At 45.8% G+C, this 26,103-nt stretch overlaps 1 protein-coding gene across 5 annotated transcripts in view; it reads right to left on the bottom strand.

The window, feature by feature from the left end:
- The window catches only part of CACNA2D1 (calcium voltage-gated channel auxiliary subunit alpha2delta 1), a 1,217,365-nt gene that overhangs the window by 309,386 nt on the left and 881,876 nt on the right, over positions 1-26,103 (bottom strand). For all 5 annotated transcript variants that reach the window (XR_009555717.1, XM_060244655.1, XM_060244656.1 and 2 more), the window contains exon 11: positions 23,903-24,061. Coding sequence is in view for 4 of the 5 variants with exons in the window: in XM_060244655.1 (XP_060100638.1) it covers positions 23,903-24,061 (159 nt within the window). In the remaining variant the exon portion in view is untranslated. The remainder of the gene's footprint in view (positions 1-23,902; positions 24,062-26,103) is intronic.

The raw sequence follows: 26,103 nt of genomic DNA, 5'->3' as shown, positions 1-26,103 counted from the left end.
CTGGCAACCACACTGGCGATCACAATGTCCACATGTATGAAAGGTAGGGGGCTTTTCCTCACAGTTGTGTGGACAATCATGCCTCCAGTCCCTGTATCTTCTCCTCCAGCAACTGGAGCTACTACAAACTGGGAGAGCCCTGGTGTTGCCCTGGAAGACACTAGGTCCCTGGCCTGAGTGGAGGCCACCACAACAGTATCGACACTAAAGTTCCCCAAGATTAATACTTTAGGGTATTCCAATGCCCAACCAGCAGCAGCCTCCACTAAGCCCAGCAGGGTATCTGGTGGTGCGTTAGGCAGCTCAGTACACCAGCCAGATAGCTAAGCTCTCCTTCACTTTGCATACTAAGCCCACACATTAAATGCCAGAAATTTTGGAGTAAGGAATTGCCCTAAAGGAGTAAAATTTCCAGATCAACATCACCATGCCCCCCCCCCGCCCCATGTCCAGTAGTCCATGACTGGTGAAGGACTAAGAAACCTTGGGGAGCAACAGTTTTGGTATCCCTCACTCAGGTCTTGGTCATGCATGCTGGGTCCATAATTTTGCTCTGTGAGATAAATCTGCAGAACAGAGGTTTTGTTGTTATGGACTCTACCAATGATAGAGAAGGGTACATATTCCACCCCCCCCCCAACATTCCTTGGGATGGAGCAGAGATAGGAAGGAGGCCAAGCATAATCACATCTCCATTTCCTTTCACAACCATACCTTGCCCCACTGCTATATCTCCCCCCACCATTCCATAACTAGAATCCTGAACTCTTGCATGGACCCTCCTGATAGATCTTCCAGACTCAGTATATCCCCTCGGAACTTTATCAGGATCACCAGCAAGCTGACCATTGGTCCAGTCAATCAACAACTAATTTTGGCACTAAATAACTCCCCTCTTAACTCCCACAGCCCAAATCAGCTCCACTCCAGTGGAAAACTTGAAGGGGCTGCAGTGGCCGTGCCTGTCAACAAGCTGGTCCTCCTCCCTTAGCCCTGCAGGCAAAGCTGGAACACCACAGCAGAGTTGGGAAATGCCATGGAGGCAGCACCTGTCAACAGGCCAGTTGTCCTCTCTTGGCCCTGTGGGCAGAACTAGAACACCATGACAAGACTGGGGGATGCTACAGAAGTAACACCATCAACAGGCTGGTGTCTGTTTTTGACCCCCACCGGGAGAGCTACAATGCCACAGTAGAACTGGAAAACACTGTTAGAGTAACACTTGTTGGCGAGTCAGCTCTCCCTTCCATGGGGCTGGAATACTCCATGGGGGTTGCAAAAACCATGCTGGTAACTGGAAAGGTGCTCTTGTGGCCTGGCCAATGTTCAGGGTGGCATGTAAACAATTCTGTGATGCTCCCTCTTCCTCCTCCCACATTTGGTCTGCAGCAACATTGTTTCAAGTCCCCCTGGTGAGTCTCTCTGCTGTTTAAATGCACACCAGGAGCTCCATCTTAGAGCTCCTCACTGGTCATCATTTTGTTTTATCTATTGGGCAAAGCAAAAAACAGCTGTGACTACTCCAATTGCAATGATTAAAATATCTGTTCTTCCAAAATTATATTTTCTATTTCATTTATTTATTTTATTGGACTTCTAACCCACCCTCTTTTGCACTGCAGGCTCAGGGCAGGGTACAGGTTAAACAATATCATAGAATAAATAAATAATTTATTTTTAAAAGGAAATATTGAGTGGTGGGTGCCTTTTTAGCATCCCTCTTCACATATATAGGTTCTTCAAGCCAAATTCCTTCAGAATGGAGAACTGCTATAGTGGTGCCTGTTTTTAAAAATAAAGGGAGGAGAGATGACCCAATGAGCTATCGACCTATCAGCCTGCTAAATATATGCAGTAAGTTATATTCCAGGCATTTGTTAGAGAAATTTATTTCTTGGCTAACTCAGAGAGATAGGATTACCACAGAGCAAGCAGGTTTCAGAGAGCAGAGGTCTACTTTAGATCATTGTATTGTTTTACAGCACCTTATTGAGAAATATGCAGCAAGTGGCCCAGTCTCATTTTTTGCCGCTTTTATAGACCTAAAGGCCCCTTTTGATTCTATATCAAGATCTGGGCTAAGCTAGAATCGTCATCTATAGATAAAAGACTCATATTGCTCATTAGAACACTCAATTAAAAGTAAGATATAATATCAACGGATGTCTGTTCAACTCTATAAATGTCAACAAAGGAGTTTACTTGCCCTTTTTTATTTAATTATTATATAAATGATGTTTTCAGTTCCCTTAACTCCCCTGATCTGCATCCTCCTAAACTACACCAGTGCCATATTTCTATTCTGCTATATGCTGATGATGTGGTGATTTTGGCTATGACCCCAATAGGTTTGAGATGTGCACTCTCCAAATTTGCGGACTTTTGTAAGGAAAATGTTTTGGAAGTAAATTACTCTAAAACTAAAATAATGGCTTTTTGGAGAAGACAAAAGAAAAGACACTGGGCCATTAACAGACACCCTACTGAGCAAGTGCACACTTTTAAATACCTAGGTATGGTGATCCAAGCTTCAGGAACAAGGATTGCCCATAGTAACTATGCAGCAACACAAGGTGAAAGATCAGCAAATGCTATCATAAAACTTTTGTGCACTAGAGGGGCTCACTTTATACCTGCTGCATTAAAATTGTTTCAGGCAAAAGTGATTCCCCAGCTGCTCTATAATACCTTTTTGGGACCTCCACCCCATTGCTTCTATCCACTGTGATGTATTCAATCAAAATTCCTAGGGGCAGCACTTCAGTTATCAAGATGCATCTCAAATGCTAAGCTCAGACTGGAGACAGGCCTGATGCCCACTGAAGCCAAAGTAACCTTGTCCTCACTTAACAAATGGCTCAATGTCAATTCTCAATATCAAAACCTAACATATTTGCTGCTTTCAGATAAATTTCAACCTAGCTGGTTAAAAATGATTACCAATAAACTAAATTTACTTGGTTTCTCCCCTAAGTTTATTCTGTCCCTTAGCAGAGATCAAGCCAAAAAAAGTTTTACAACAAAGGATAAAGGATGCGAAAAGGATCTCTCAAGATGCCCAGATTTTATTGTGTCTGATTCAGCTAGGTATCATCTCGCTCCTCTCTGCTATCTTATTAACTTAGAGGATCACAAGATGAGGAAAGCTTTCTCCCTGGCAAGATGTTCAACCCTTCCTTCTGCTGTTCTTGAAGGAAACTATAAGAAAATTCCATTTGCTCAGAGACTTTGCCAGTGTGAGTTGCAAGAAATAGAAACAATTGAACATGCGTTTCTAAGATGTCCCTGATATAGTTTAGTCCATGCTAAATATATTCTCCCTTGGGTTAAGTCTAAGCCAGAGCTAACAGAATCTGCTCAGGTAATCTATCTTCTCTCAGATGCCAATTAGAATATCACAAAACAGGTAGCTAAGTTTTGCAATGCTTACCTCTGTATTAGAAAGGCATATATCTCTTGATTTTATTAATACATTTATTAATTTTACTATCCTGTTTTAACCACTGATAATTTTGCCATTCAATGTTTAAATTTTTCTAATTATTAGAGAGCACTACATTCAGGGTCCCTAAATCTCCTTCAGATTCCCAGACTGAAAGAAGTTTGATTGTCCACCACTAGAGCCAGAGCATTTTCAACAATAGCTCCCGCTCTGTGGAATACCATCCCCGAAAACTTCTGGGCCCTGCGGGACCTGCCACAGTTCTGCTGGGCCTGTAAGACTGGACTATTTAAGCTTTCCTTCAACAGTTAAGGGAAGGTAGCAAATGTCCCACAGCAGTGACAATCCCCCTGGACAAATATAGATATTCAGAAACATCAACATGCATCTTGGATTTTATGGTTAAAATGTGTGGAATTGATTTTATTGTATATTGTTTTTAATATTCTATGTGGTTTTTAACTGTTGTTAGTCACCCTTTGTTAGGGGAGGGCGGGATATAAATTTGATAAAATAAATAAATAAGTAAAACAATTACAACATAATAACAGTCAAAACTAGAAATCAGGTGGTGCCTTAGGCAGTAAACACATATCTAGCCTGGTGAGGATTGTGCAGGCTGTGTGGGTTGTAGAGCTGGTATACAAAGCAATGAATGGCAGGGGAGGCCAAGTAAGATAGAAACCATAAGCCTGACAGAACAGTTCTGTTTTAAAGGTCCTGCAGAACTGGATCAGACATTGCAGGGCCTGGATCTCATCTGGAAGAGGTTCCACCAGGCTGGGGACAGAACTGAAAAGGCTTTGGCCCAGGTTGGGCAATTTTCACAGTGGAGGGTGGTAAGCAGTGGGGTACCACAGGGCTCAGTACTGGGTCTGATGCTTTTTAACTTGTTCACTAATGATTTGGAGTTGGGAGTAAGGAGTGAAGTGGCTAAGTTTGCAGATGACGCTAAATTGTTCAGGGTGGTGAGAACTAGAGAGGATTGTGAGGCACTCCAAAGAGATCTGTCAAGGCTGGGCGAGTGGGCATCAACATGGCAAATGAGGTTCAACGTGACCAAGTGCAAGGTAATGCACATTGGGTCCAAAAATCTTAACTATGAATACAAGTTGATGGGGTGTGAACTGGAGAAGACTGATCAAGAGAGAGAGATCTTGGGGTTGTGGTAGATAACTCACTGAAAATGTAGAGACAATGTGTGACTGCAATAAAAAAGGCCAATGCCATGCTGAGAATTATTAGGAAGGGAATTGAAAACAAATCAGCCAGTATCATAATGCCCCTGTATAAATCGATGGCATGTCCTCATTTGGAATATGGTGTACAATTCTGGTCACCACACCTCAAAAAAGATATTATAGCATTGGAAAAAGTGTAGAAAAGGGCAACTAGAATGATTAAAGAGTTGGAACACTTTCCCTACGAAGAAAGGTTAAAACGCTTGGGACTCTTTAGCTTTGGAGAAACGTTGATTTAGGGGTGACATGATAGAAGTTTACAAAATTATGCACGGGGTAGAGAAGGTTCTTTCTCACAATACAAGAACTTATGGACATTCAATTAAATTGCTGAGCAGTCAGGTTAGAAGTACGTCTTCACTCAAAGGATGATTGACACACGGAATGCACTGCCACATGAGGTGGTGATGGCTGGCAGCACAGACAGCTTTAAGAGGGAATTGAATAAATATATGGAGCAGAGGTCCATCAGTGGCTATTAGCCACAGCATATTGTTGGAACTCTGTCAAGGGCAGTAATCTCTGTATTTTTGGTGCTTGGGGGGGCACCACAATGGAAGGGCTTCTAGGGTCCTGATCCCACTGATGGACCTCCAGATGGCACCTATTTTTTTGGCCACTGTGTGACACAGAGTGTTGGACTGGATGGGCCATTGGCCTGATCCAACATGGATTCTCTTATGTTCTTATATAGGTTGACGCAAGGAGAATATTTTGGGGGCTAGGGACCACCAGGAAGTTGTTGCACATAGAGCACAATGTTCTCGGGGGGAGGGGTGTATCAGGAGAGATGATCCTGTAGATATATTGGTCCCAGATTATGTAGGGCTTTGAAGATTAAAACCAAGATCTTCCATCTGATCCAGTATTCAACCTGGAACCAGTGACATCACACAAGCTCCAAGAACATGGAGAAGGCAAATAGCCTCTCTGGCTAACATCTGGCTTGTATCCTATCACTTCACTCAGCAAAATCAACCACAGTGGCTTTTTGTCAGAGGAAGAGCTGCATGTTGGAGGTGTACTCCTTAGGCTGTGGGAAGGCTTCAAATTTGCTTAGGAGAGCAGTAGACATAGTACAGTGCTTTAAAATGGGATTCTCATCTGAATAAAGGGAACAGATTTGAGGCAGTGTTGAATGGAAGTAAGACCTGAATGAACACAGACTTCTATTCCAGATGCAATTAGGGGGAGATCAAACAGTATCTTGAAAATGGCTCAGCAGTTAAGTGAAAAACCCTAATTGATGGTAAGCTCTGAATTTACTAAATTTGCATCCACACCAATATTTTACTACTGAAGCTACTGCCATCTAAGGTGCTGGTGCTGTTATGGGTGGAATTTGGCCACCCATCCATCAGCAGATAGTGTAATAGTAAACTATTGTTGGAAGACCCAGCAGATACTTTCTGATGCTTGAAATCATGTGCTAAGCAAGAAAGTGAAAAACCATCCAGAACTTCTCAGCTTTCCAAAAAAGGGAGACTCCAGAGACTGCTCCAATTATTGCACAATCGCTCTCAACACCTGGTACCAGCCACTGAAAGGGAATTACCAAATGTCCAAGCTGGCTTCTGACAGAGGCATGGCACTTGTGACCATATAGCAAGTCTGCTCAGGATAACGAAGAAATCTCATGAATATAAAAAGATTACTTATGCTTCATTCATTACAAGAAAGCCTTTGACTGTGTCGATCATGACAAGCTGTGGAGAGACTTACAAGATATGGGGGGGGGGGGAGGGTACCAGCACATCTGCTTAAGTTGATACAATCATTGTACACAAACCAGGAAGCCACTGCAGGAACACCATATGGAGATACTGATTGGTTCAAAATAAAGAAATGAGTACAACAAGATTGTATTCTTTCACCTTTCCTTTTAAACATGTATGCTGAAACAATTATGAGGAATTAGGGTTTGTAGAATCTTTCGGGCTCAAGTGCCGTGTTCTACTGGATAAAGTTTTCCTTCCAGACGTTTTGTTCTCAGCTGCGGAGAACATCCTCAGTGGCGTTGCAGCCGGAGCAGGCGCTCTGACCTTCTTGGCTGCTGTGCATTGAGTGGGGCCAGGGCTGCTGGAGAGCTGCTATTTCTAGGCTGGAGGGGGTGTGATGAAAGGGCAATTGGTTTGTGGATGTGCCCATTGTTTGGTGGGGCTTCCTGGAAGGGTAGTGATAAGGAAACTGGCTGTTGAATGTGACCATTGTTCTGTGTGAAGATAAGGAAGATCTTATCTTCACAACCCTTCCAACCCTCCCAGCAATTAACACAGAACAATGGTCACATTCAATTGCAAACCTACAGGGATTGAGTGCTATAGAGAGTGTACTGACGGCTTTGAAATTGGAAGGGGAAAGGAAAATTAAGATAGTCTCCTGTGTCACAGTTTTAAAACCAGACCGGAAATCAAGACCCAGTGGAATTAGGCGGAGAGAGAAAAATGGTGTTGAATTCTTCCTCCTGTGGTTGAGGGGGCAGGCCATGCTGAGAAGAGAAAAGTTGCACTCCAATCAACAAATCAAGATATGGAAAGCTTTTCGGAAAAAGGATTTTGGTTTTTTTCTGTTATTTTTGTGAATGGCTGGACATGGAACTCTGACTAAGAAGTGGCATATGATTTTAAAAGGCAAACTGTGATTAAATGGGCTGCCTCGGATGTAATATGGGTGCAGAAATTAAAGGAACTTAAAAGTTTTTAACCTTTGGGAAGAAGGATTCTGGAATTTGGGTTCTTTTTTTCCTTGTGGATAAACAAACACGTAACTATTAATAATGAACAGATGTTTGATTTCAAAAGAATGAGTTTTTGAAGAAGTAAGAGAATTGGTAAAATTGTAATTAAATATATAGTCATTTGGGATTAATGTTAATGAGTGCAGAAAACATATTTCTCTATATAGCAGATGTATTTACAGTATGCCTACTTAGTGAGATTGCTTATACTGATGTAAGAGTTGGATTAAGGGTTGAAAAGGCAGAAAGCATTATTGCTGAGTAATCTGGTAGGTTTGGTAGCTTGGTAGATTTGTTTTTAATATGTTATTTGGAGAAATGCTATAGACTGAGATAAACAAATTATCTAGTTGTATTTTATGTAATTTGCTAAGGATAAAGAAAGAGTTTCTATCTGCTTGTTTTAATAAGGATTTGTTAAACCAATAATCTAATCTGTGTTTATAATAGGCTTAAGTTAAATTAAATAAAATTGGCATTGAGATAGTTTTGAAAAAAAATTAACTTGTGTTTATTTGTGTTTAAGAAGTGTTTAGATTTACATTGCTACTACTAGTTTACTAAAAGAAATTTTTCTTTTCTTTTTTTCCTGGTAACGGAAATCTTTGTAAAAAAATTTACAAAGATTTTATACTTGTAAATAGAATGATTTGAGTATTTTATTGGGAGGTAGAATTATAATTGATATATTTGTACTGGGTTCTGTTTTCCCCATTCTGTTAATGCCCTTTTCTCCCCCTTTCCCCTCTTTCTTATGTATTCTTTGCAATACTTCTTTCTTTTGTAGTTTAAATCAATAAAAATTATTTAAAAAATGGTAAAAATCCTGAGGTGATTTTCTGCTGCGCAAACCTCCGAAGGATACTTTTCTGTTGCTTGGACAATGTTCCAGCCAATCGCTGCAAGCCTGTTTCTAAGCTACTCAGGCTAAGGGCCTGAGTCCGTCACAGCAGTCTAATTGGGTATTTAAGTAATTTTATTAATGCTGTATGCTTTCAATGAATTTATATTTGGAATTGAAGTTAAATAAATAAGAGTTTTTGTTTTATTTTTAAGGACATCTGTCTCTTTCTTTATGCATTTGGGAAACTAGTTTCTCTCCCTCCCCAAATGAATATAGTGGGGATAGAAGTGCATGAAAAGGTTCCTGCTCCCCTCATTTCCACAACAATACCCTGTGGTTGCAGTTGACAATCTCTCTCTCTCATATTCCCAAAAATCATTTCATACTCCCAAACTTCCACTGTGTCATGAATTGGGCTTTGCTAATTGTAATGTACTGGGTTCTGAGACACTTAGAATGCAACATGCTTTATTGGCAAGTACATCACAAAGACCCATGGTGGGGCCGGGTCCCCTATTATATACATTCCCCGGAACAATCCTCTTTCTGGTCAGGTCCAATCCTGACCAGTTAAACTTCCCGCCACTGATCGTCATAGGCGGATTGCATTCGTCCCTTACAGTCAAGTGACCCACGGCTTCCCTCTGGTTACCTCAATGCACATAGTCACGCTGTGTGGTAAATCCAGGAACTGAAATGCAAGACACAACACTCCTCCCCCCCTAATTCAAAATACATAGTCTTTCAAATAAGCGGGTGGCTGCTGATCCCTGTGCGACTGCTGAGGTTCAATCTGGGGAACTGGAGCTGTGGCTGTTGAATCAGGTGTCGCTAGTTCATTGTTGTGGGGCGAGGCTGGAAGAGCATTGTCCTATGCCTGCGGCCACATTGAAACCTCCCCCTGCAGCCCTGCTGGAGAGGGGTCGCTTCAGTCTCTGTGAGGCTCCTCTGCCAGTGAGGCCAGCAAGCCTGGCACCGGCTGGGTGGCTGCTGGTGGCGTTTCAGCAATCTCCCCGCTCCCCCAGGCCCTGCTGGTTCTTCTGGCAGGGTGCAATGACGGAACTGGTCTATGTGTCTACGGAGGAGCTGACCTGCCTCTGATGTGACCTCGTATGAGTGGGACCTGGTGACCCGCAGCACTCGGCTGGTATCCACTCCGGTCCGCTTGCAAAGTTCTTCGCGTAGACTGGATCCCCAGGGAAGAACCCCCTAGTGGTCTCCTGGGCCCGATTGGGAAGCAACCTATCTAGACCAGTGGTTAACCTAGTCTAGGTTAACCTGCTGCCCATGAGCAGCTCTGCAGGGCTTAGGCCAGTGACTGGGTTAGGGGTGATCCGGTTTCCAAAAAGGAAGGCTGCCAGGCAGTGATCCCAATCCCCCTGAAATATTTGGTCCAGGGCCTCCTTGGTGGTGCGAACCATGCACTCTGCTTGGCCATTAGTGGCCGGATGAAAGGGAGCGGACCGTATGTGTCAGATGAGGTACTTATTCAGGAACTCCAGGAAGTACCGAGAGGTAAAAACTATACTGTTGTCCGTCTCCATGGTCTCTGGGATCCCGTGGGTGCAAAGGAATCTCCGTAGGGCTCTGATTGCGACCGCGGTGAAGGTTGAAGCTACAGGAATCACTTTCAGCCACTTCATGTAAGCGTCCATCAGGATGAAGAATATTTGACCCTGGTATGGCCCCGTGAAGTCTAGGTGTAGCTGGGACCAAGGCATGCAATTGGACTCCCAGCAGTGAACGGGGGTGCTGGGCGGATCTGGCCAGGACTCTTGGCAGGGCTGACACCTTCTAACCCACTCCTCTATCTCTTCATCCATCCCCGGCCACCATACATAACTATGTGCACTATCCCTGGATGTATCTCATGCAAGGCTTTCAGCACTTGCTTCCAGAGTGAGGGGGGGAGGAACCAGAGAATGCACCCTTTGTGCATGGAAAGTTATCCTGGCGGGATGCAAAGGGCCTAAAATCAGTGTCCATTTTGCCTGTGGGCCAACCCCTCCCCACCCAGTCCAAAACACATGAAAGGATGCGGACTCTGCTCATGGACCGAGCTACCTCAGCGGCATGGAAGGGCCTCTGATAGAGTCTCAGTAGCATCATGTGGTGGGCAGGGGCTGGATCAGGGTCCATTGATGCCAGTGGAAGGCAGTTGAGGGCGTCTGCATGTCCCATTGCTTTGCCAGGGTGGTAAACGAGTTTATAAGTGTATGAATTGAGGAATTAGTTCCAACACAGGATGCGCTGTGACAGGATTTGTAGTGTCTGGAAGTCCGGGATGAGGAGGTCCAGCAACAGCTTGTGGTCTGTGGCAATCGTGAAGCACCTACCGTATAGGTAGTTGTTGAATTTGTACACACCTGCCACGATTGCCAACACCTCTTTGTCAATTTGGGCATAGTTACGGGTCAAGGTCTAAGAGTAATATGCCACAGGGACCTCCCTCCCATCCAGGAGTTGGTGACCCAGGATGGTGCCCACCCCATAAGGGGAAGCATTGCAGGCCACAATCACTAGAAGGGACTCATCAAAATGGTGGAGCACCTCATTGGAAACCAAGATGTCCTTGACCGCCTGTAAGGTGGTGGTCTGCTTTCACCCCCAAACCCACAGGGTGTGTTTATTGAGGAGCCTATGTAGGGGTTCAGTGAGGGTGGCTTTGTGGGGCAAGAAGGAATGATAGAAGTTCAGGAGCCCCCAAAAACTTTGAAGCTCTGCCTTGCATGTGGGGGCCGGAGCATGGACTATCACACTGGTCTTGTCGGTCCTTGGGTGGATTCCCACGGCATCCACTGCAAACCCCAAGAACTCCACCCTCGGCACCCCAAGAGAGCACTTCTCCTGCTTCACCTTAAGTTCCGCATTCTGGAAACAGCGTAGCACCTCTCAAAGGCGGCGGCTGAATTCTTCAACGTCAGGAGCCACTATCAAAATGTTGTTGAAAAAGGGTTGTGCTCTGGGAATCCCTTTAAGGAGAGAGTCCATTATGCTCTGAAAAATTCCCAGAGCCATGCTAACCCCAAATTGCAACCTCTGCACCTTGAAAACTCCCCAATGTGTGACAATGATCAGGGCCTCGGCCATTTGTGCATCCACCGGAAGCTGTTGATAGGCTTGGACCAGGTCCAGCTTCCCAAAAGTCAGGACGTGGCATTTCTATGCCCAGAGGCTTGAACCAAGCCAATCCCAGTAGGGTGGTGAGCTGGTGCTTCACCACAAGTATGTCCAGGGCCCCCTTAAAGGTTTTGAACTCAACCCAAACTCTGGCCCACCCCAGGATCTGAACGGGTTTTTCTGAAAGTCCCGCAATATAAACTCCAAGGGCCACAGGGGCAGCTGGCCATGGGGGCATAGTTTTCTGAGGGTCTCCTCCGAAATTATGGAGATGGAGGATCCCAAGTCCAGTTCTGTCTGGCAGAGGTCCTCCTTGATCAAGACCAACACTTTGACCTTGTTGAGGGTGTCCAGGGGCAAGTTCATTACCTGGGTGCTAGTTGAGGCAGTCGTGTGTGCATCTTTCGAGTTGTGGTGCATGGACTGACACCTCCTGTTGGGCCTAGCCCTGCAAGCTCGCGTGATGTGGCCCACCTTCCAGCAGTTTCTGCAATCAGTGTTGTGGTAGAGGCAATTGTGGTGCTCGTGCATGTCCCCACAGCTGGCACACCTTGCACTAGCTGGCATCTCCGTGGTGCAGGGCTGGGTAGAGGGTTTTGGGCCGTAGCGTGGCTGACGTAGGAGCTGGTGTGCATCTTCTCCATCAGAGCCTTTGGAAGCCGAGGAGGCGGCGGCTTGATGGGTGCTCGTTACAGAGCAGCTGCTGTGTGTTTGAAGGCCGTCGCCTGCCTGAGTGCCTTCATGAGGGTAATGTCTTTGTCCCTGTAGGCCAGCTGGTTTCGGCACAATTTCTCCTCTGAGACGCCTACCATGAAGCGGTCAAGCAGGATCTCTTCCCAAGTCCCCTGTGAAGTTGTATCTCAGGGCTAACCCTCGGAGATCCACAAGGTATTCGGCTGCGGACTCAGCCTATCTCTGTTGCCACGTGTAAAACTCAACCCTGCATGTGAGATAGGACGGCTGGGGCGCCAAGTGGGCCTTCATCACCTTGATCAGCTCATTGTAGGTGGCGGCTGTGAGGGTGGTCAGGGCGATGAGTTGCTTCATCAGCTGGATGGTCTCCACCCCGCACGAGCTCAGGAGTGCCTTCTTTTCTGCTGGCTGCTCCATCTTTTGTAGCTCGATGTAATAACTGAGCCTGTCCACCCATGATTCTCACAGGTTGGGTTGGGTGAAGTTGAATTCTGGGAGAGATTGTCCTGGAGTCACAACCATGACCTTGACCACGTGCATTGTGGAGTGAGGCGCGAGGAGAGTACTGGAGCTCGGAGCGCGTAGCTTGCGGTGTGGCCAGGTGTAGGGCTGGCTGCTCAACAGGATCCCATCCTCATCGCCAGTATAATGTACTGGGTTCTGAGACGTTTAGAATGCAACATGCTTTATTGGCGAGTACATCACAAAGACCCATGGTGGGGCTGGGTCCCCTATTATATACATTCCCTGGAACAACCCTTTTTCTGGTCAGGTCCAATCCTAACCAGTTAAACTTCCCGCCACTGGTCATCATAGGTGGATTGCACTCATCCCTTGCAATCAGGTGACCTGCGGCTTCCCACTGATCACTTTAACGCACGTAGTCGCGCTGTGTTGTAAATTCAGGGAACAAAATACAAGACACAACACTAATGCATTCTCCTTGGAATAACCATTCTCAAGAAATTCAACCATTATTGAGCACTCTGTTCAAACAATTTTGAGCTCTTAGCTTCCTTCCATCTTTCTGCTATCTCCTCAGCCTATGGGACTCCAGTTCTTCCATCTCTCCCCATATAGCAAGACTAGGAGGAAGTAGGAGGAAGAAAGAAACAGGCTGGGTGTATGTACCACACAAGAACTTGAAGAGTACATTTTGCCCAAAGTATTGGACTGAATCAAAAAGCAAAATACTTCCAAGAAAAAAATAATTTCAAAAAATATTTTTTTAAAAAAACAAATTCTTTTATTTGGTAACCTACCTTTTGTCAGGGTCTCTTTTTTCTCTTTTTTTCAGCACCAAAGCATCCTGTGTCATCTAAACTATACCCAGGCATGAGCCTACATGCCTGAACAATAACTACAATAACTACAAGAAAGGCAAAAATCATAGAAGGCCAGTAATCACTGCTTCAATTTGAATTGAACTGCTCCTACAAGAGGTTATAATTCAGAGTGAGCTTCTTGTCAAGACATGGTAGAACAGTAGGGAGCAGTGACTTGCAAGCAACCTTCTCCCTTTTCAAATTTACCCATTCCTTTTTGGGGGCTTTATTAAAAAAAATTACTTATTGATGGTGCCTTTAGAAAGTACAGTATTTTTTGCACCATAAGACTCACTTCCCCCCCCAAAAAAAGTGGAGGGAAAAGTGTGTGCGTCTTAAGGAGTGAATACTGCAAAAAAATCACACAAATGCCTCTAAATTCACACAAACAGCTCTAAAAACTAGGTGCGTCTTATGCTCAGGTGCGTCTTATGGAGCGAAAAATACGGTAATTTTCTTCTATATGTGCTGAACATGACTCATTCTGGCAACCACCATGTTAGCACATTTATGTTTATTACAAGATACTTAGGAATGTTTGAAACAATTTGACGTAGGGGATCATTGGAGGTGCTTTTCTTAAGGCAAGAAGGTCTTTTTTTGGCACAAATACAACCACACAGTTCCATCAAGAAAACAGCATTTTCTTTTGCAGACTGGGGGGAGGCAGAATTTTTTATCAAATTTCCCACTGCAATGCAGACCCCTGCTTTGCCCCCTGTGCTGTTCCCAGTGACAGGATCCATGGGATCAAAATTTCAGGGGTTCAATACAGTGCAGAAGGAGGAGGTAGTGGAGATGTTCCTGTCAGACGTTGGAGCTCCAAAGTAAACGAACCATCATTTGTTGCAAAGTAGTAGCGTTTATTTGATATCTCAGAGTTCTGGACAGGCTGTCATTGGAATTGATAGCAGGTATTGAAACATACATTGGTTTTAAGGCCTCACATCAAAGCATTCATAAACAATTCTACATTCTCACACTCTAGTGTCAGAAGTAACACTTTCCCTGCCCCTTATCGCTTGCGGCTCGCTTTCTCACAGAGGAGCCCTGCTGGCTCTCTTTGAGACTTGCTATCTTCAAAGGCCTATTGCTTTGTTAGTGTTATGCAGAGGAGTTCACAGAATGGATTAGTAACATTTCTGAGACCGTTTGAAATGCAAGGTCTTCTGCTTCACAGTTAGTATTAGGAATTCAAAATGGGGTTAGTCATGTCAAGAAACAAGTCACTGAATACATTCAGAACAAAAGTACAGTGATGTTCTCCAATGTCTGACATACTGCCCCCCCCCCTAAGCTCTTGCTCGGGATTTGTCTGGGTGCAGTAGGTAAAATTTCTTCAATAGAGAGGGAGCCCTCAGATCAGTTGATTTAACCCATTCATCGCAACTGGTGGGGAAGTATTTCCAACGAACCAGATAGTATAACACCCCCCTTTGGACCCTAGAGTCCAGCACCTCCTGCACCTCATGATGACTCTGACCCTTCACTTGAATAGGTAGGGGCTCTGGAGGGCAGGGGTGCCCAGACATATTCCCAGGATCCTTGCGATGAAGATTGCAATGAAAAACAGGGTGAATCTTACTAAACATCTTAGGGAGATCCAGTTCTACTGTCACTCTGTTTATCACTCTTTTGATTTTAAATGGACCTAGGAATTTGTATGCTAGTTTCTTGCAAGTCTGTGGCAAAGGAAGATTCTTAGTGGACAAGAACACACTCTACCCTTCTTTGAAGTCCCATTCGGGGGAGCGCTTTTTGTCAAAATAGGCTTTATAGTCCCTTTTAGCCATTTCCAAATTTTCCTGAATGACCGCCCAGCCTTTTTGTACTTTTTCCCACCATTCTTGGCAAGAGCTAGGTGGTGCTGTCCCCTCGGGACTGGGCAACAGCGGGAACGGCTTCCCTTCGTAGCCGTTTACTATCTGGAATGGCGAGGCTTTAGTTGAACTATGCAAGCTGTTGTTGTAGCCATATTCTGCGAATGGGAGTAGCTCTACCCAGTTGGACTGTTGGTAGTTTATATAGCACCTTAGGTACTGCTCTAAAAGACTGTTTACACGCTCCGTCTGTCCGTCCGGGGGTGGTAGGTGGAGCTCAGCCCCTGTTCTATTCCGGCCATTTTGCAAAACTCCCGCCAGAAGTTGGCAACGAACTGCGGCCCGCGGTCGCTAATGACCTTGATGAGGAATGAGTGGAGCCTAACCACGTGATGGAGAAACAAGTAGGTGAGTTTCTTAGCTGTCGGTAGTTGTTTACAGGGAATGAAATGCGCCTGCTTAGAGAAGGTGTCCACTACCACTAGCACTACTGTTTTTCCCTGAGAGGCTGGGAGTTCCACTATAAAATCCATTGATACTACGGACCAGGGCCAGTTTGCGGTGGGGATTGGATGTAGTAGTCCTGGGGTTCCCCTCCCCCTCCGCTTAGCCATTACACAGATGGGGCATGAACTCACAAACTCGGAAATGTCCTTTTTCATTTGGGGCCACCAGAATTGGCGGTTTACTAAATGCAGGGTTTTAACGTAGCCAAAGTGACCGGCCAATTTGCTGCAGTGGCAGTGCTGTAGGACCTCTGCTCAGAGGGACTTTGGCACATAGAATTTTCCTTCGTGGTACCAAAATCCCCCCTCTCCCTTTAAGATCCCTTCCGGCCTCCCCTCTTCTTCCTTTTCCGTTTCTTCAATGAGTCTGTTTCCCCCCCACGGTTCTGGTCGTCCCGTTTTCTTCCTGGAGCGAGTAGTCACCCCCCGCCAGCCACTGCGGAAGGAGGGATGATTGAGTCTATGACTTCTTCCCTCTGGCTTTCGTGCTGGGGCAAGAGTGAGAGAGCATTGGCTAGAAAGTTCTTGGAGCCCGGAATGTGTTTGAGCACAAAGTCAAATTTGGCAAAGAACCCCGCCCATCTGATTTGTTTGGCGGTCAGTTTCCTCTGGCCCATTAGGGCTTCTAAGTTTTTGTGGTCAGTCCAGATTTCAAACGGCCCCCTCCAACCAGGACCTCCAAGTCTTTATAGCATACCTTACAGCGAACGCCTCCTTGTCCCAGACCGACCAGTTGCGCTGCTCATTAAAGAACATGCGCGAAATGTAGGCACAGGGCTGGAGCCTCCCCTCCTCATCTTTCTGCATTAATATGGCTCCTACGGCCACATCAGAGGCGTCGCATTGAACCATGAAGGGCTTTAGCTCGTTTGGATATGCTAACACGGGTTCATTAGTGAACAGTCTCTTAAGTTCATCAAAGGCCGCTTGGCAGCTAGGATTCCACGGCAGCTTTGCCCCCGGTTTTTTGGCTTCTGGCCCTTTCCCCTTCATTTTCAGGAGATCGGTCAAGGGCAGCATTACTTGGGCGAACCCCTGTATGAACCCCCTATAAAAATTTGCGAACCCGAGGAAAGACTGGAGCTGTCTGCATGTCCTTGGGGGTTCCCAATCCAAGACCGCTTGGATCTTGGCTGGGTCCATCACTAGTCCCTTCCTGGACACCCGAAACCTCAGGTAGTCAAGTTCCGTCTGGTGGAACTCACATTTTGATAATTTTACATACAGTTTGTGCTGATACAGAGTCGCACCAGGGGCAAATGAGACTTTAGATCTTTCGAGTAGATATTGATGTCATCCAGGTACACCACCACCCCCTTGTACAGGTATTCCTGCAACACTTCATTTATAAAGTTCATGAACACCCCGGGAGCCCCCTTCAAGCCGAAGGGCATTACTAGGTATTTGAACTGTCCCATGAGTGTATTGAACACCGTTTTCCACTCATCCCCCTCCTTAATTCTGACCCGGAAGTAAGCGTCCCTCAGGTCTAGTTTGGTGAATATCGACCCCTCTGATACTGTGCTTAATAAGTCTTTGATCAGGGGGATGGGGTAGGCATTGGACATAGAAATCCCATTTATCCCGCGAAAGTCTGTGCAAAGTCTCAGACTCCCGTCCATCTTCTGGAAGAGGACCGGGGCGGCATGCGGCGCAGTTGCTGGCCTAATGAACCCCCGTTTCAAATTCCTATCGATGAATTTCTGCAATTCGTCTTTCTCAGCCCACCCCATCGATTACAGTTTAGCTTTGGGCAGTTCCTGCCTCGGTATCAGTTCAATTGCATAGTCTGTGTCTCGGTGCGGTGGGAGCTCGTTAGCCTCCTCCTCGCTAAACACCCTGCGGAGGTCTTGGTACTCTTTCGGGATGGAGCGGACCTCTTCCACCAACACACATGTTTTTTCATTCACCGGGGGAGGCGTTGGGCCCCACTTCCCCTGCCAGTGGTGGTGGGCGCACCGCCGGTCTGTAAAGTCTATTGTCTGTGCTTCCCATTATATGTCCGGCTGGTGGCGAGCCAGCCATCCCACCCCCACCACCACATCAAAAGACGATGAGGGGGCAATGACAAAGGCCTCTACCTCCCAGTGTTCCTGGATCCCCACTGGCAGTCCCTGAGTTTCCTCCGTGCAGGGCTCCCCCCTCATGGCCGTCCCGTCCATCTGCTCGAATTGGATCGGGTGGGGAAGCGGGACCTTGGTCAGCCCCAGGAGGTCCACTAGCCTTGGGGTGATGATTTCGCGGGTGCAACCCGAGTCTACTAAGGCTCGGGCATGCATGAACCGCTTCAATTTTGGGTTTAACAAAGTCACTGGTACAAAGAGTAGGGCCCCAGTTATTCTCACCTGTAGTGGTGCCGTCAAATCCACAACCTGCCATCCGGCACCTCTCAGTGCAGGTCACTCTCATTTTCCGCCGGCTCCAGCTCCCATGATTCTTCTCCCGAGTCCTCGGTTATTATAGATTCCTCGTCAAGCACCATGGAGGTGGCGACGCTGCCCCAGCTGGGCTCTTTGGTCTTGCTCCCCAATTTCTTTTGCCCGGCCGCTGCTGGCTTTGGGGTTGTGGGGGGTGCACGTGGCTTCTCCAGGCAGTTGGCTGCCAGGTGCCCGGGATCGCCACAGCGGAAGCATCGGCGCCCTGGAGCCGGTTTGGGGGTGCCACCTTGGGGTGCAGCCTTCTTTGGCTCCTGTTTGGTCCCGGCTTTGAGCTCGCGTCCCCCTCTCACCCCTTGCTGCTGCTGCCGTTGCAGGGCCATGTGCTTGAGGTTGGTCTCCACTTCTCCGGCCAGCTGTATCCAACCCACGAGGGTGGTAGGGTGGGCTTGCTGGAAGCATCAGTCGAGAATGCTTGCATTAAGGCCGTAGTAGAAGGCCTCGTACTTCATTCTCTCGTTCCAACCGCAAACCTTGGAGCAGTGCGCCTGGAAGTCGGCCGCATACTCCCTCACGGTTCTCAATCCCTGTTGCAGCTCCCGTAAGGCGGTGAGGGCCCGCACCTCCTGCAATGGGTCGCCGTACTGCTGGAGCATGGCTTGCAGGAATCCCACCACGGTGGTCAATTTGGGGCCTCGGGCTTAGTACAGGCTGACAAACCACCGCCTCACGGCCCCCTTTAGCTTCAACCCCAAGTAATCCACTCGGCTGAGCTCGGTAGGGAAGGTGTTCCCCCAGTGGGTCATGAAGCTGTTGCACTGGATAGTGAAATACTCCACCTCCTCTGGTTCACCATTGAAGGTGATCTGTAGCTCTCGGCCCCGGCCCCCTGCCCAAGGTACTAGGGGCGGCGGGCCCGTGGGCCCCATTGGCCAACCGGGCAAAAAGATAATCCCGGGAGGCGCCACAGGACTGGGGATGGACCCGCTGGAGCTGGTGGCTAGCCCGCCCAGAGGGCCCCTTGGTTGGTCTGGCTGCGGGACTGGAGGAGGCTCTGCCGGCTCCTCTGGCTGGTCGACTGGCGGGTCGGCTGGCAACTCCCCTGGCTCTGGGCGCTATGCTGGCTCTCCTGGAGGGGCTCTCATCTGCTCTCGCATCTGGTCCAGCTGCCTCTGCACCTCATGTGAGATGTGCATGTTGCTCAACTGGAGCTCATTTCGGATCTCCCTCATCCAGATCCGCATCTCATTCCTCAGCAGCTGGACATCGTCCGCACCTCTCGGGCCTTGGCTGTCGTCCTCCCCCAGGCCTCTGCCTTGGTCCTCCCCAGCCAGTGCTTCTTCTCCTTCCACCCCCATTTCGGTGAACAGGTTACTGAAGCGTCCGGCTGCCTCATCCATGAGTGTTGTTGAGGCGCGGGGCTGCCACTTCTTCGGGGTGAAGAGTAGCGTTGAGAAGTGCAGTGGTGATCCCCCTTTCCTCCGGTCAACTGTAACACCCGGCAGGATCCCCTGCCCCTCTGTGAGTTCAGTGGGTTCTTCGTTATCCGGAACCTTGGCGGCCATCCAGCTATCAGGTTGCCAGTTCGGATAGACCCGTATTGGATCAATTCCAAAATGTCAGACGTTGGAGCTTCAAAGTAAACGAACCATCATTTGTTGTAAAGTAGTAGCGTTTATTTGATATCTCAAAGTTCTGGACAGGCTGTCATTGGAATTGATAGCAGGTATTGAAACATACATGGGTTTTAAGGCCTCACATCAAAGCATTCATAAACAATTCTACATTCTCACACTCTAGTGTCAGAAGTAACACTTTCCCTGCCCCTTATCGCTTGCGGCTCGCTTTCTCACAGAGGATCTCTGCTGGCTCTCCTCGAGACTTGCTATCTTCAAAGGCCTATTGCTTTGTTAGTGTTATGCAGAGGAGTTCACAGCATGGATTAGTAACATTTCTGAGACCATTTGAAATGCAAGGTCTTCTGCTTCACAGTTAGTATTAGGAATTCAAAATGGGGTTAGTCATGTCAAGAAACAAGTCACTGAATACATTCAGTACAAAAGTACAGTGATGTTCTCCAATGTCTGACCGTTCCACTCTGCATAGTCCATGGGTGCTTGGATACATGCCAAACAAGATCATAATACTCATTGGAATTCAACAAAGCAAGATTCCATAGTAGCAAGCTCTAACTGCTCCCACCTAATGAATTTGTCCACCATTGATTTATTGCATCTTGTTTATTATTAAATGGAAGCTGCAATTCTTACAAACCACGTAATCTCTTAGTTTCCCCAACATCCGTGACTGCACTTCATAGCCATTCATTTTGATTTGTACAGACTTTGTGGGAACATTAAGAACACGAGGGCTTCGATCAGAGAAAGCCATTCACATGCCCATCATTTTTGCTTACATAAGACACTCTTCTATTTTTTTTAATCACTCTGAAGCAACTGTGCTCAGCCTTGGCAAAAATTTCGTTGTGGGGCTCTATCCATCACTGTTGACGTGATTCTCCCAGCTCTTCATCTTCATTATTTCTCAACTCTCAAAATGGTACTCAATAAATGTGGCAAAGTGCTGAAAGGACACAATATTTATTTATTTATTTATATTTCGATTTATATCCCGCCCTTAATAAGCCAGGAGGGGCACGGGTCCAGATTGCAAGTTGTTGGGCATGCAGATAAGAGGATCCTGTCAACTTCCTCCAGGCTGAGAGCACCGAAACCATCCAGAACACGATCCGAAGACAGGCACGGAGCCTCGGGTTCGCTAATTGTATCTAATATGGCAGGGAAGTCGCAGCAGAGTGACGCGATTTTATCCGTGAAAAAGTTCGCAAAAGCCTCACAGCCAATCTCCAATTCATTAGAATTTGGTCTGCCTTGTGGCAGCGTTGTAAGAGTTCGAATTATGTTAAACAATTGTGCCAGGCGCGAAGTTGCAGACGCAATCTCAGCCGCAAAGTATATTTTCTTTGCGGCTTTGACTGCCATCTCATAGGACTTCATAAACTCTCTATATGATGTTCTAATCGCTTCGTCTCAAGTACGCCACCATTGCCTCTCTAGTCGTCTGAGTCCCTGTTTTAATTGTCGCAACTCTTGGTTATACCAAGGTGTCAGCTTTAAACGAGGGTGCAGAGGACGCTTAGGTGCGATCTCATCAATGGCTCTGGAGAGTCTGTCATTCCAGGATTCCACCAGGTCATCTAAGGAATCGCCAGGGGGCCAGGGATCCCGCAGTGCCATCAGGAACCGTTCCGGGTCCATCAGGCTCCGCGGACGAGCTAAAATATGCTCGCCGCCTAAACAGGCTTGAGGTGGGACATCCACATGAGCCTTGAGGGCATAGCGATCCGACCATGGCACTGCTATAGCAGCAAGATCGTTCACTAAAACTCCCGCCGTGAAGACCAAGTCTAACATGTGACCCGCCTAGTGAGTGGGTGTTGTAACAATTTGGGAGAGTCCTAGTGTCGCCACGCAGTATCTACCCCATGTTCACAGGCTAACTTATAACAGTGTCATCCCATATGTTGGAATGAAGACAGTCAAACAAGCCTGTGAATGATTCCCTTAACAGAATTCCTGCCCATTACTGCCAATATAGAGTTACCATGACAGAAAACAAATGAGTGCAATGGAGGCCTTTAATCTTTCTAGACCTATCATTCACTTTTAACCCCAACATGGCAGCAGGGACTGAATGAGCAGCAAGCATATGACATCAGTGCTATGTGACAGGAAGAGGAAGAGCCAGAGCCTCTGAACCTGACTGTGCTGAAAAGGAACCCCTGCACTGCCGAGTGACTTTGCATTGCTGCTCTTTTGCTCTTCTCAGAGCATATGCAAAAAGAAGAGTGATGGCAGCAGGTCCTCCCAGTTTTGTAGAAGCTGGTGACCCTGCAGGTGGGGCCCCATGGCCCCTGGTGATAGGAAAATTGGGAAGACATATATTTGTGCTCCTAAATATATTGAATTAAGATGAGACGCCTTCACACAGTAGAAAGGGTCAAAGCCTAGAGAGAATCAGAGAGCAATTGGATTAGCATGAGTACCTTTGTGTTTTGTTGGTATATATCCTATAACAAATATAAACAGTATGAATAATAGTCATGTTCATAAGCTTCCAAAAGGTAGCGTGGGGAAGCTGTGGTCCACTCAAGACTTCCTGGAACAACTTATATACTAAGGTCTTGGTTCATCTGTCATTCAAATTTGTCATGTGTAATGCAGAAAATTACTGCGGTAACACTAGAGCATCTGATGCCAATTCCACAGTCACCCAGTAGAATGTCCAGTGTTCAATTGCCTGCTAAGCCATGTAACTTACGAGGAGCCCACAGAAGCCTGTCATTCTCTCTCAGCCCCATCTATCCCTTGTGCCGTTCCATATGATGGAAATAAATAAATCGCTGAGAATTACAGGTGTGACTATATGATTTCAAATTTTTATTAAGTTTGGGTATAAAAAGGACGCACAATGCGGGGATACAGAAGCAAAAAAAAAAGAAGGGGGGGAAACAAGATAGAAAAAATAGACAGAAAAAAGCAGCAAATATATCAGTTACATTTCTACCTCAAAGCATAATACCAAATTCTTTCAACCAGCAAGTCTTTGAATTTTAACCCAAAATAACCATTAAATTCTACACATTATTTCATTATATACTTTTTACTATTCTATTGCTTATGATATAAATTCAAGCTATTCATCTTTAGTACATACAAACAAGAAAAGCAGAAGGGGAAAAAAACTCCCAACCACAAGATAGCACTAACCGGTTAACTTTAGCAGTATTTAAAATAAGAGCTAATTAGTTAATTTGACAATGTTGAGAGTAAACATAAGCAGAAAAGATAAATATAAGTTCTTTATCCTTAATTCTAACTTAATTATTTCTAGCAGAAGAGCAAGAAGAAAAATAGAAAACACAATACTTTGTCTATTTCAATATAAACAGATTTTCAAATCAAAAATATCATGAATTATATTAAAAACATAAAATATCTATATTATCTACCTTATTATAAATTGACCCAAATTACTTGTTTGTCTATTTTGAATATTTAAGATATTTAAGATTCTTTAACATTTTCCTCCCCTTCCCTGCAAGGGAGGCTTCAAAAAGACAAAGAACAACCTTAAGAATTCTCAATAATTTGGCGTTAAAGTAGAAGATTCATTAGTTGATAGTATTAAAAAAGAAGAAGACTTACTTGCATGGTAGTATTTCAATGATTAAGGTAGAAGAATGAAGCATTAAAAGCTTGTTAGAAGAAGAAAGCAGTCGGGCATTCACCTCTTACCGCTATCATGGCGACCGTGGCAGCGGAGCATTGGAGTGGACAGGAGGAACAGGAACCAGCCGCTGCTGTTTCCCTGGCTCCTGTAAAGCCCCTTGCTGTCAGGAGACCACTCAAGGGTCCCCCTCGAGATGCCATAGCTGTGGCGCCCCTCCTACCGCCCAGTTCAGGGGGCCACTGAAGGTGAACTCTGCGGACCCCACCGAGCTCAAGTTGCCAAAACCCGGAAGTTCCAGGTGTGATTATAACTATGCAGTCAGTCGAAAAAAGAGTGATTAGTATCAAAGGAAAACCCTCAAAAGACATGGAGGCAAAGGTAATTCCTCAAGCTCTAAACTCAGTAAAAATCAACTGGCTGGGATATATCAGCATAATAAAATAGTTTGGTAAAAATGATCTTCTTTCAATATGATCAATGCATCCAATGTGAAAATGGCCATAGCTTACACAAATGGATTAAAATGTGCAACTTTTTAACACTTACATTTAGCAGCTGTTCAAAGGCATAGCTAAAACCTTTCTTATAATCAGTGATTCCTTTTGCTGAGATTTTATAGACTGCTTCTTTCAACTTCTTCTTGTTCCTCACATTAGCTTGCACAAGGTGGTTGAAGCAACTGACATTCTGAGCATTTTCATTGAACTGGGGATGAAAGAGAGAGAGAAAGAGTTACAACTGTAAGGCTGTAACTTTTTAAAACTTGAGCAGCTGATTCCCAACCCATGGTGTTTCAAAACTAGTTTCCTATGATGGTTGACTAGAACATCCATGTCTAGAGGTAGTATGCCTCTGATGGTGGTGGGGCACAGCAGCTAAAGAGGGCAATTATTGCCTTTGGCCCTGAATGTGAGCTCCCCCCAGGGGAAATGGTTGGTCAGTATGGATGGCAGAATGGTAGTCAGATCCCACTGGGCTCTTCATGCTAAGTCCAAGCATCATGTGAATTAATCACTTAATATACTGGGTATGATCATCTGAACACAGATCACTCCACTGTCTATGGTTGATTAAACAAGGATCTGACTGTCAGAACTTGTAACTTTCCTATATGCTGTTAGCCTATGTGACTCCATATTGTAACCAGACACTAACCCATGCAACCTTGCTTCAGCCACTAACCAGCATTCTTGTGCATTTCAAACAAACTGTGATCACTGAAGGGTGACAGATAGCCTCTGGTCAACATCTGCAGGTGCCCCTTTGAAGCCGGGCCGGTCAGGCTTTCTCAGCAGGACTCCATCCTCCCTTACTGATAACAGACCCTGAGAAACAGACAGTTGTCTCTAGCCGTGTGAAAGATCGTTTTATTGTTGTCACCATAACCGCATAAAATGTAACCAATGCTAACTTTCGGTATCAGTGTTATCCTGTACCTTCAGCTCTGTAGTTCTCAATAAACGCCTATACTTTTGTAACAAAGTCTTGGGCCTTGCTTGGAGTTCTTCCAGTTCTGACACTGACATTAAAGTTACATTCTAATCCTAAAATGAGTCACTTCCCTTCTAAGCCCTTCAAAATAATCCACTGAGCATGGAATGGTGTAACACTGCTGAGGGCTGCACTGCTAATCTTAACTATGGTTTCACTGGAGGTGTGAATGCCAATAATCCTTGCTCAATTCCGGCTTGTTCCTTAGCACCACACTCCTCAGCTACTAGAAATGCTGTCTTGTGTTTCCAGGAACCAGTAATATGTCACTTGGACCCTGACCAGCATCTGCTATTTGAGTTCAAGTGTCAAAAGAACATAAGAGAAGCCATGTTGGATCAGGCCAATAGCCCATCCAGTCCAACATTCTGTGTCACACAGTGGCCAAAAAAAAAACAAAAAAAACCCAAGTGCCATCAGGAGGTTCACAAGTGGGTCTAGAAGCCCTTCCACTTTGCACCCCCCCAAGCACCAAGAATACAGAGCATCACTGCCCCAGACAGTTCCAATAATATACTGTGGCTAATAGCCACTGATGGACCCCTGTTTCATATTTTTTATCCAATCCCCTCTTAAAGCTGGCTATGCTTGTAGCCACCACCACTTCCTGTGGCAGTGAATTCCACATGTTAATCACCCTTTGGGTGAAAAAGTACTTCCTTTTATCTGTTCCAACCCAACTGCTCAGCAATTTCATTGAATGCCCAAAAGTTCTTGTATTGTGAGAAAGGGAGAAAAGTACTTCTTTCTCTACTTTCTCCATCCCATGCATAATCTTGTAAACCTCAAGTTACCGCACCTCAAAAAGGATATTATAGCACTGGAGAAAGTCCAGAAAAGGGCAACTAGAATGATTAAAGGGCTGGAACACTTTCCCTATGAAGAAAGGTTGAAACGCTTGGGACTCTTTAGCTTGGAGAAACATCGACTGCGGGGTGACATGATAGAGGTTTACAAGATAATGCATGGGCTGGAGAAAGTAGAGAAAGAGGTACTTTTCTCCCTTTCTCACAATACAAGAACTCGTGGGCATTCAATGAAATTGCTGAGCAGACAAGTAAAAACAGATAAAAGGAAGTACTTCTTCACCCAAAGGGTGATTAACATGTGGAATTCACTGCCACAGGAGGTGGTGGCGGCCACAAGCATAGCTACCTTCAAGAGGGGTTTAGATAAAAATATGGAGCAGAGGTCCATCAGTGGCTATTAGCCACAGTGTGTGTGTGTGCGTGTGTGTGTGTGCGTGTGTGTGTGTG

The sequence above is a fragment of the Heteronotia binoei genome, chromosome 8 (assembly GCF_032191835.1).
Source record: "Heteronotia binoei isolate CCM8104 ecotype False Entrance Well chromosome 8, APGP_CSIRO_Hbin_v1, whole genome shotgun sequence".
In the NCBI taxonomy this organism is placed as follows: Eukaryota; Metazoa; Chordata; class Lepidosauria; order Squamata; family Gekkonidae; genus Heteronotia; species Heteronotia binoei.
Note: the sequence above shows the minus strand (reverse complement) of the source record. Positions and strands in the feature narration are given on the sequence as shown.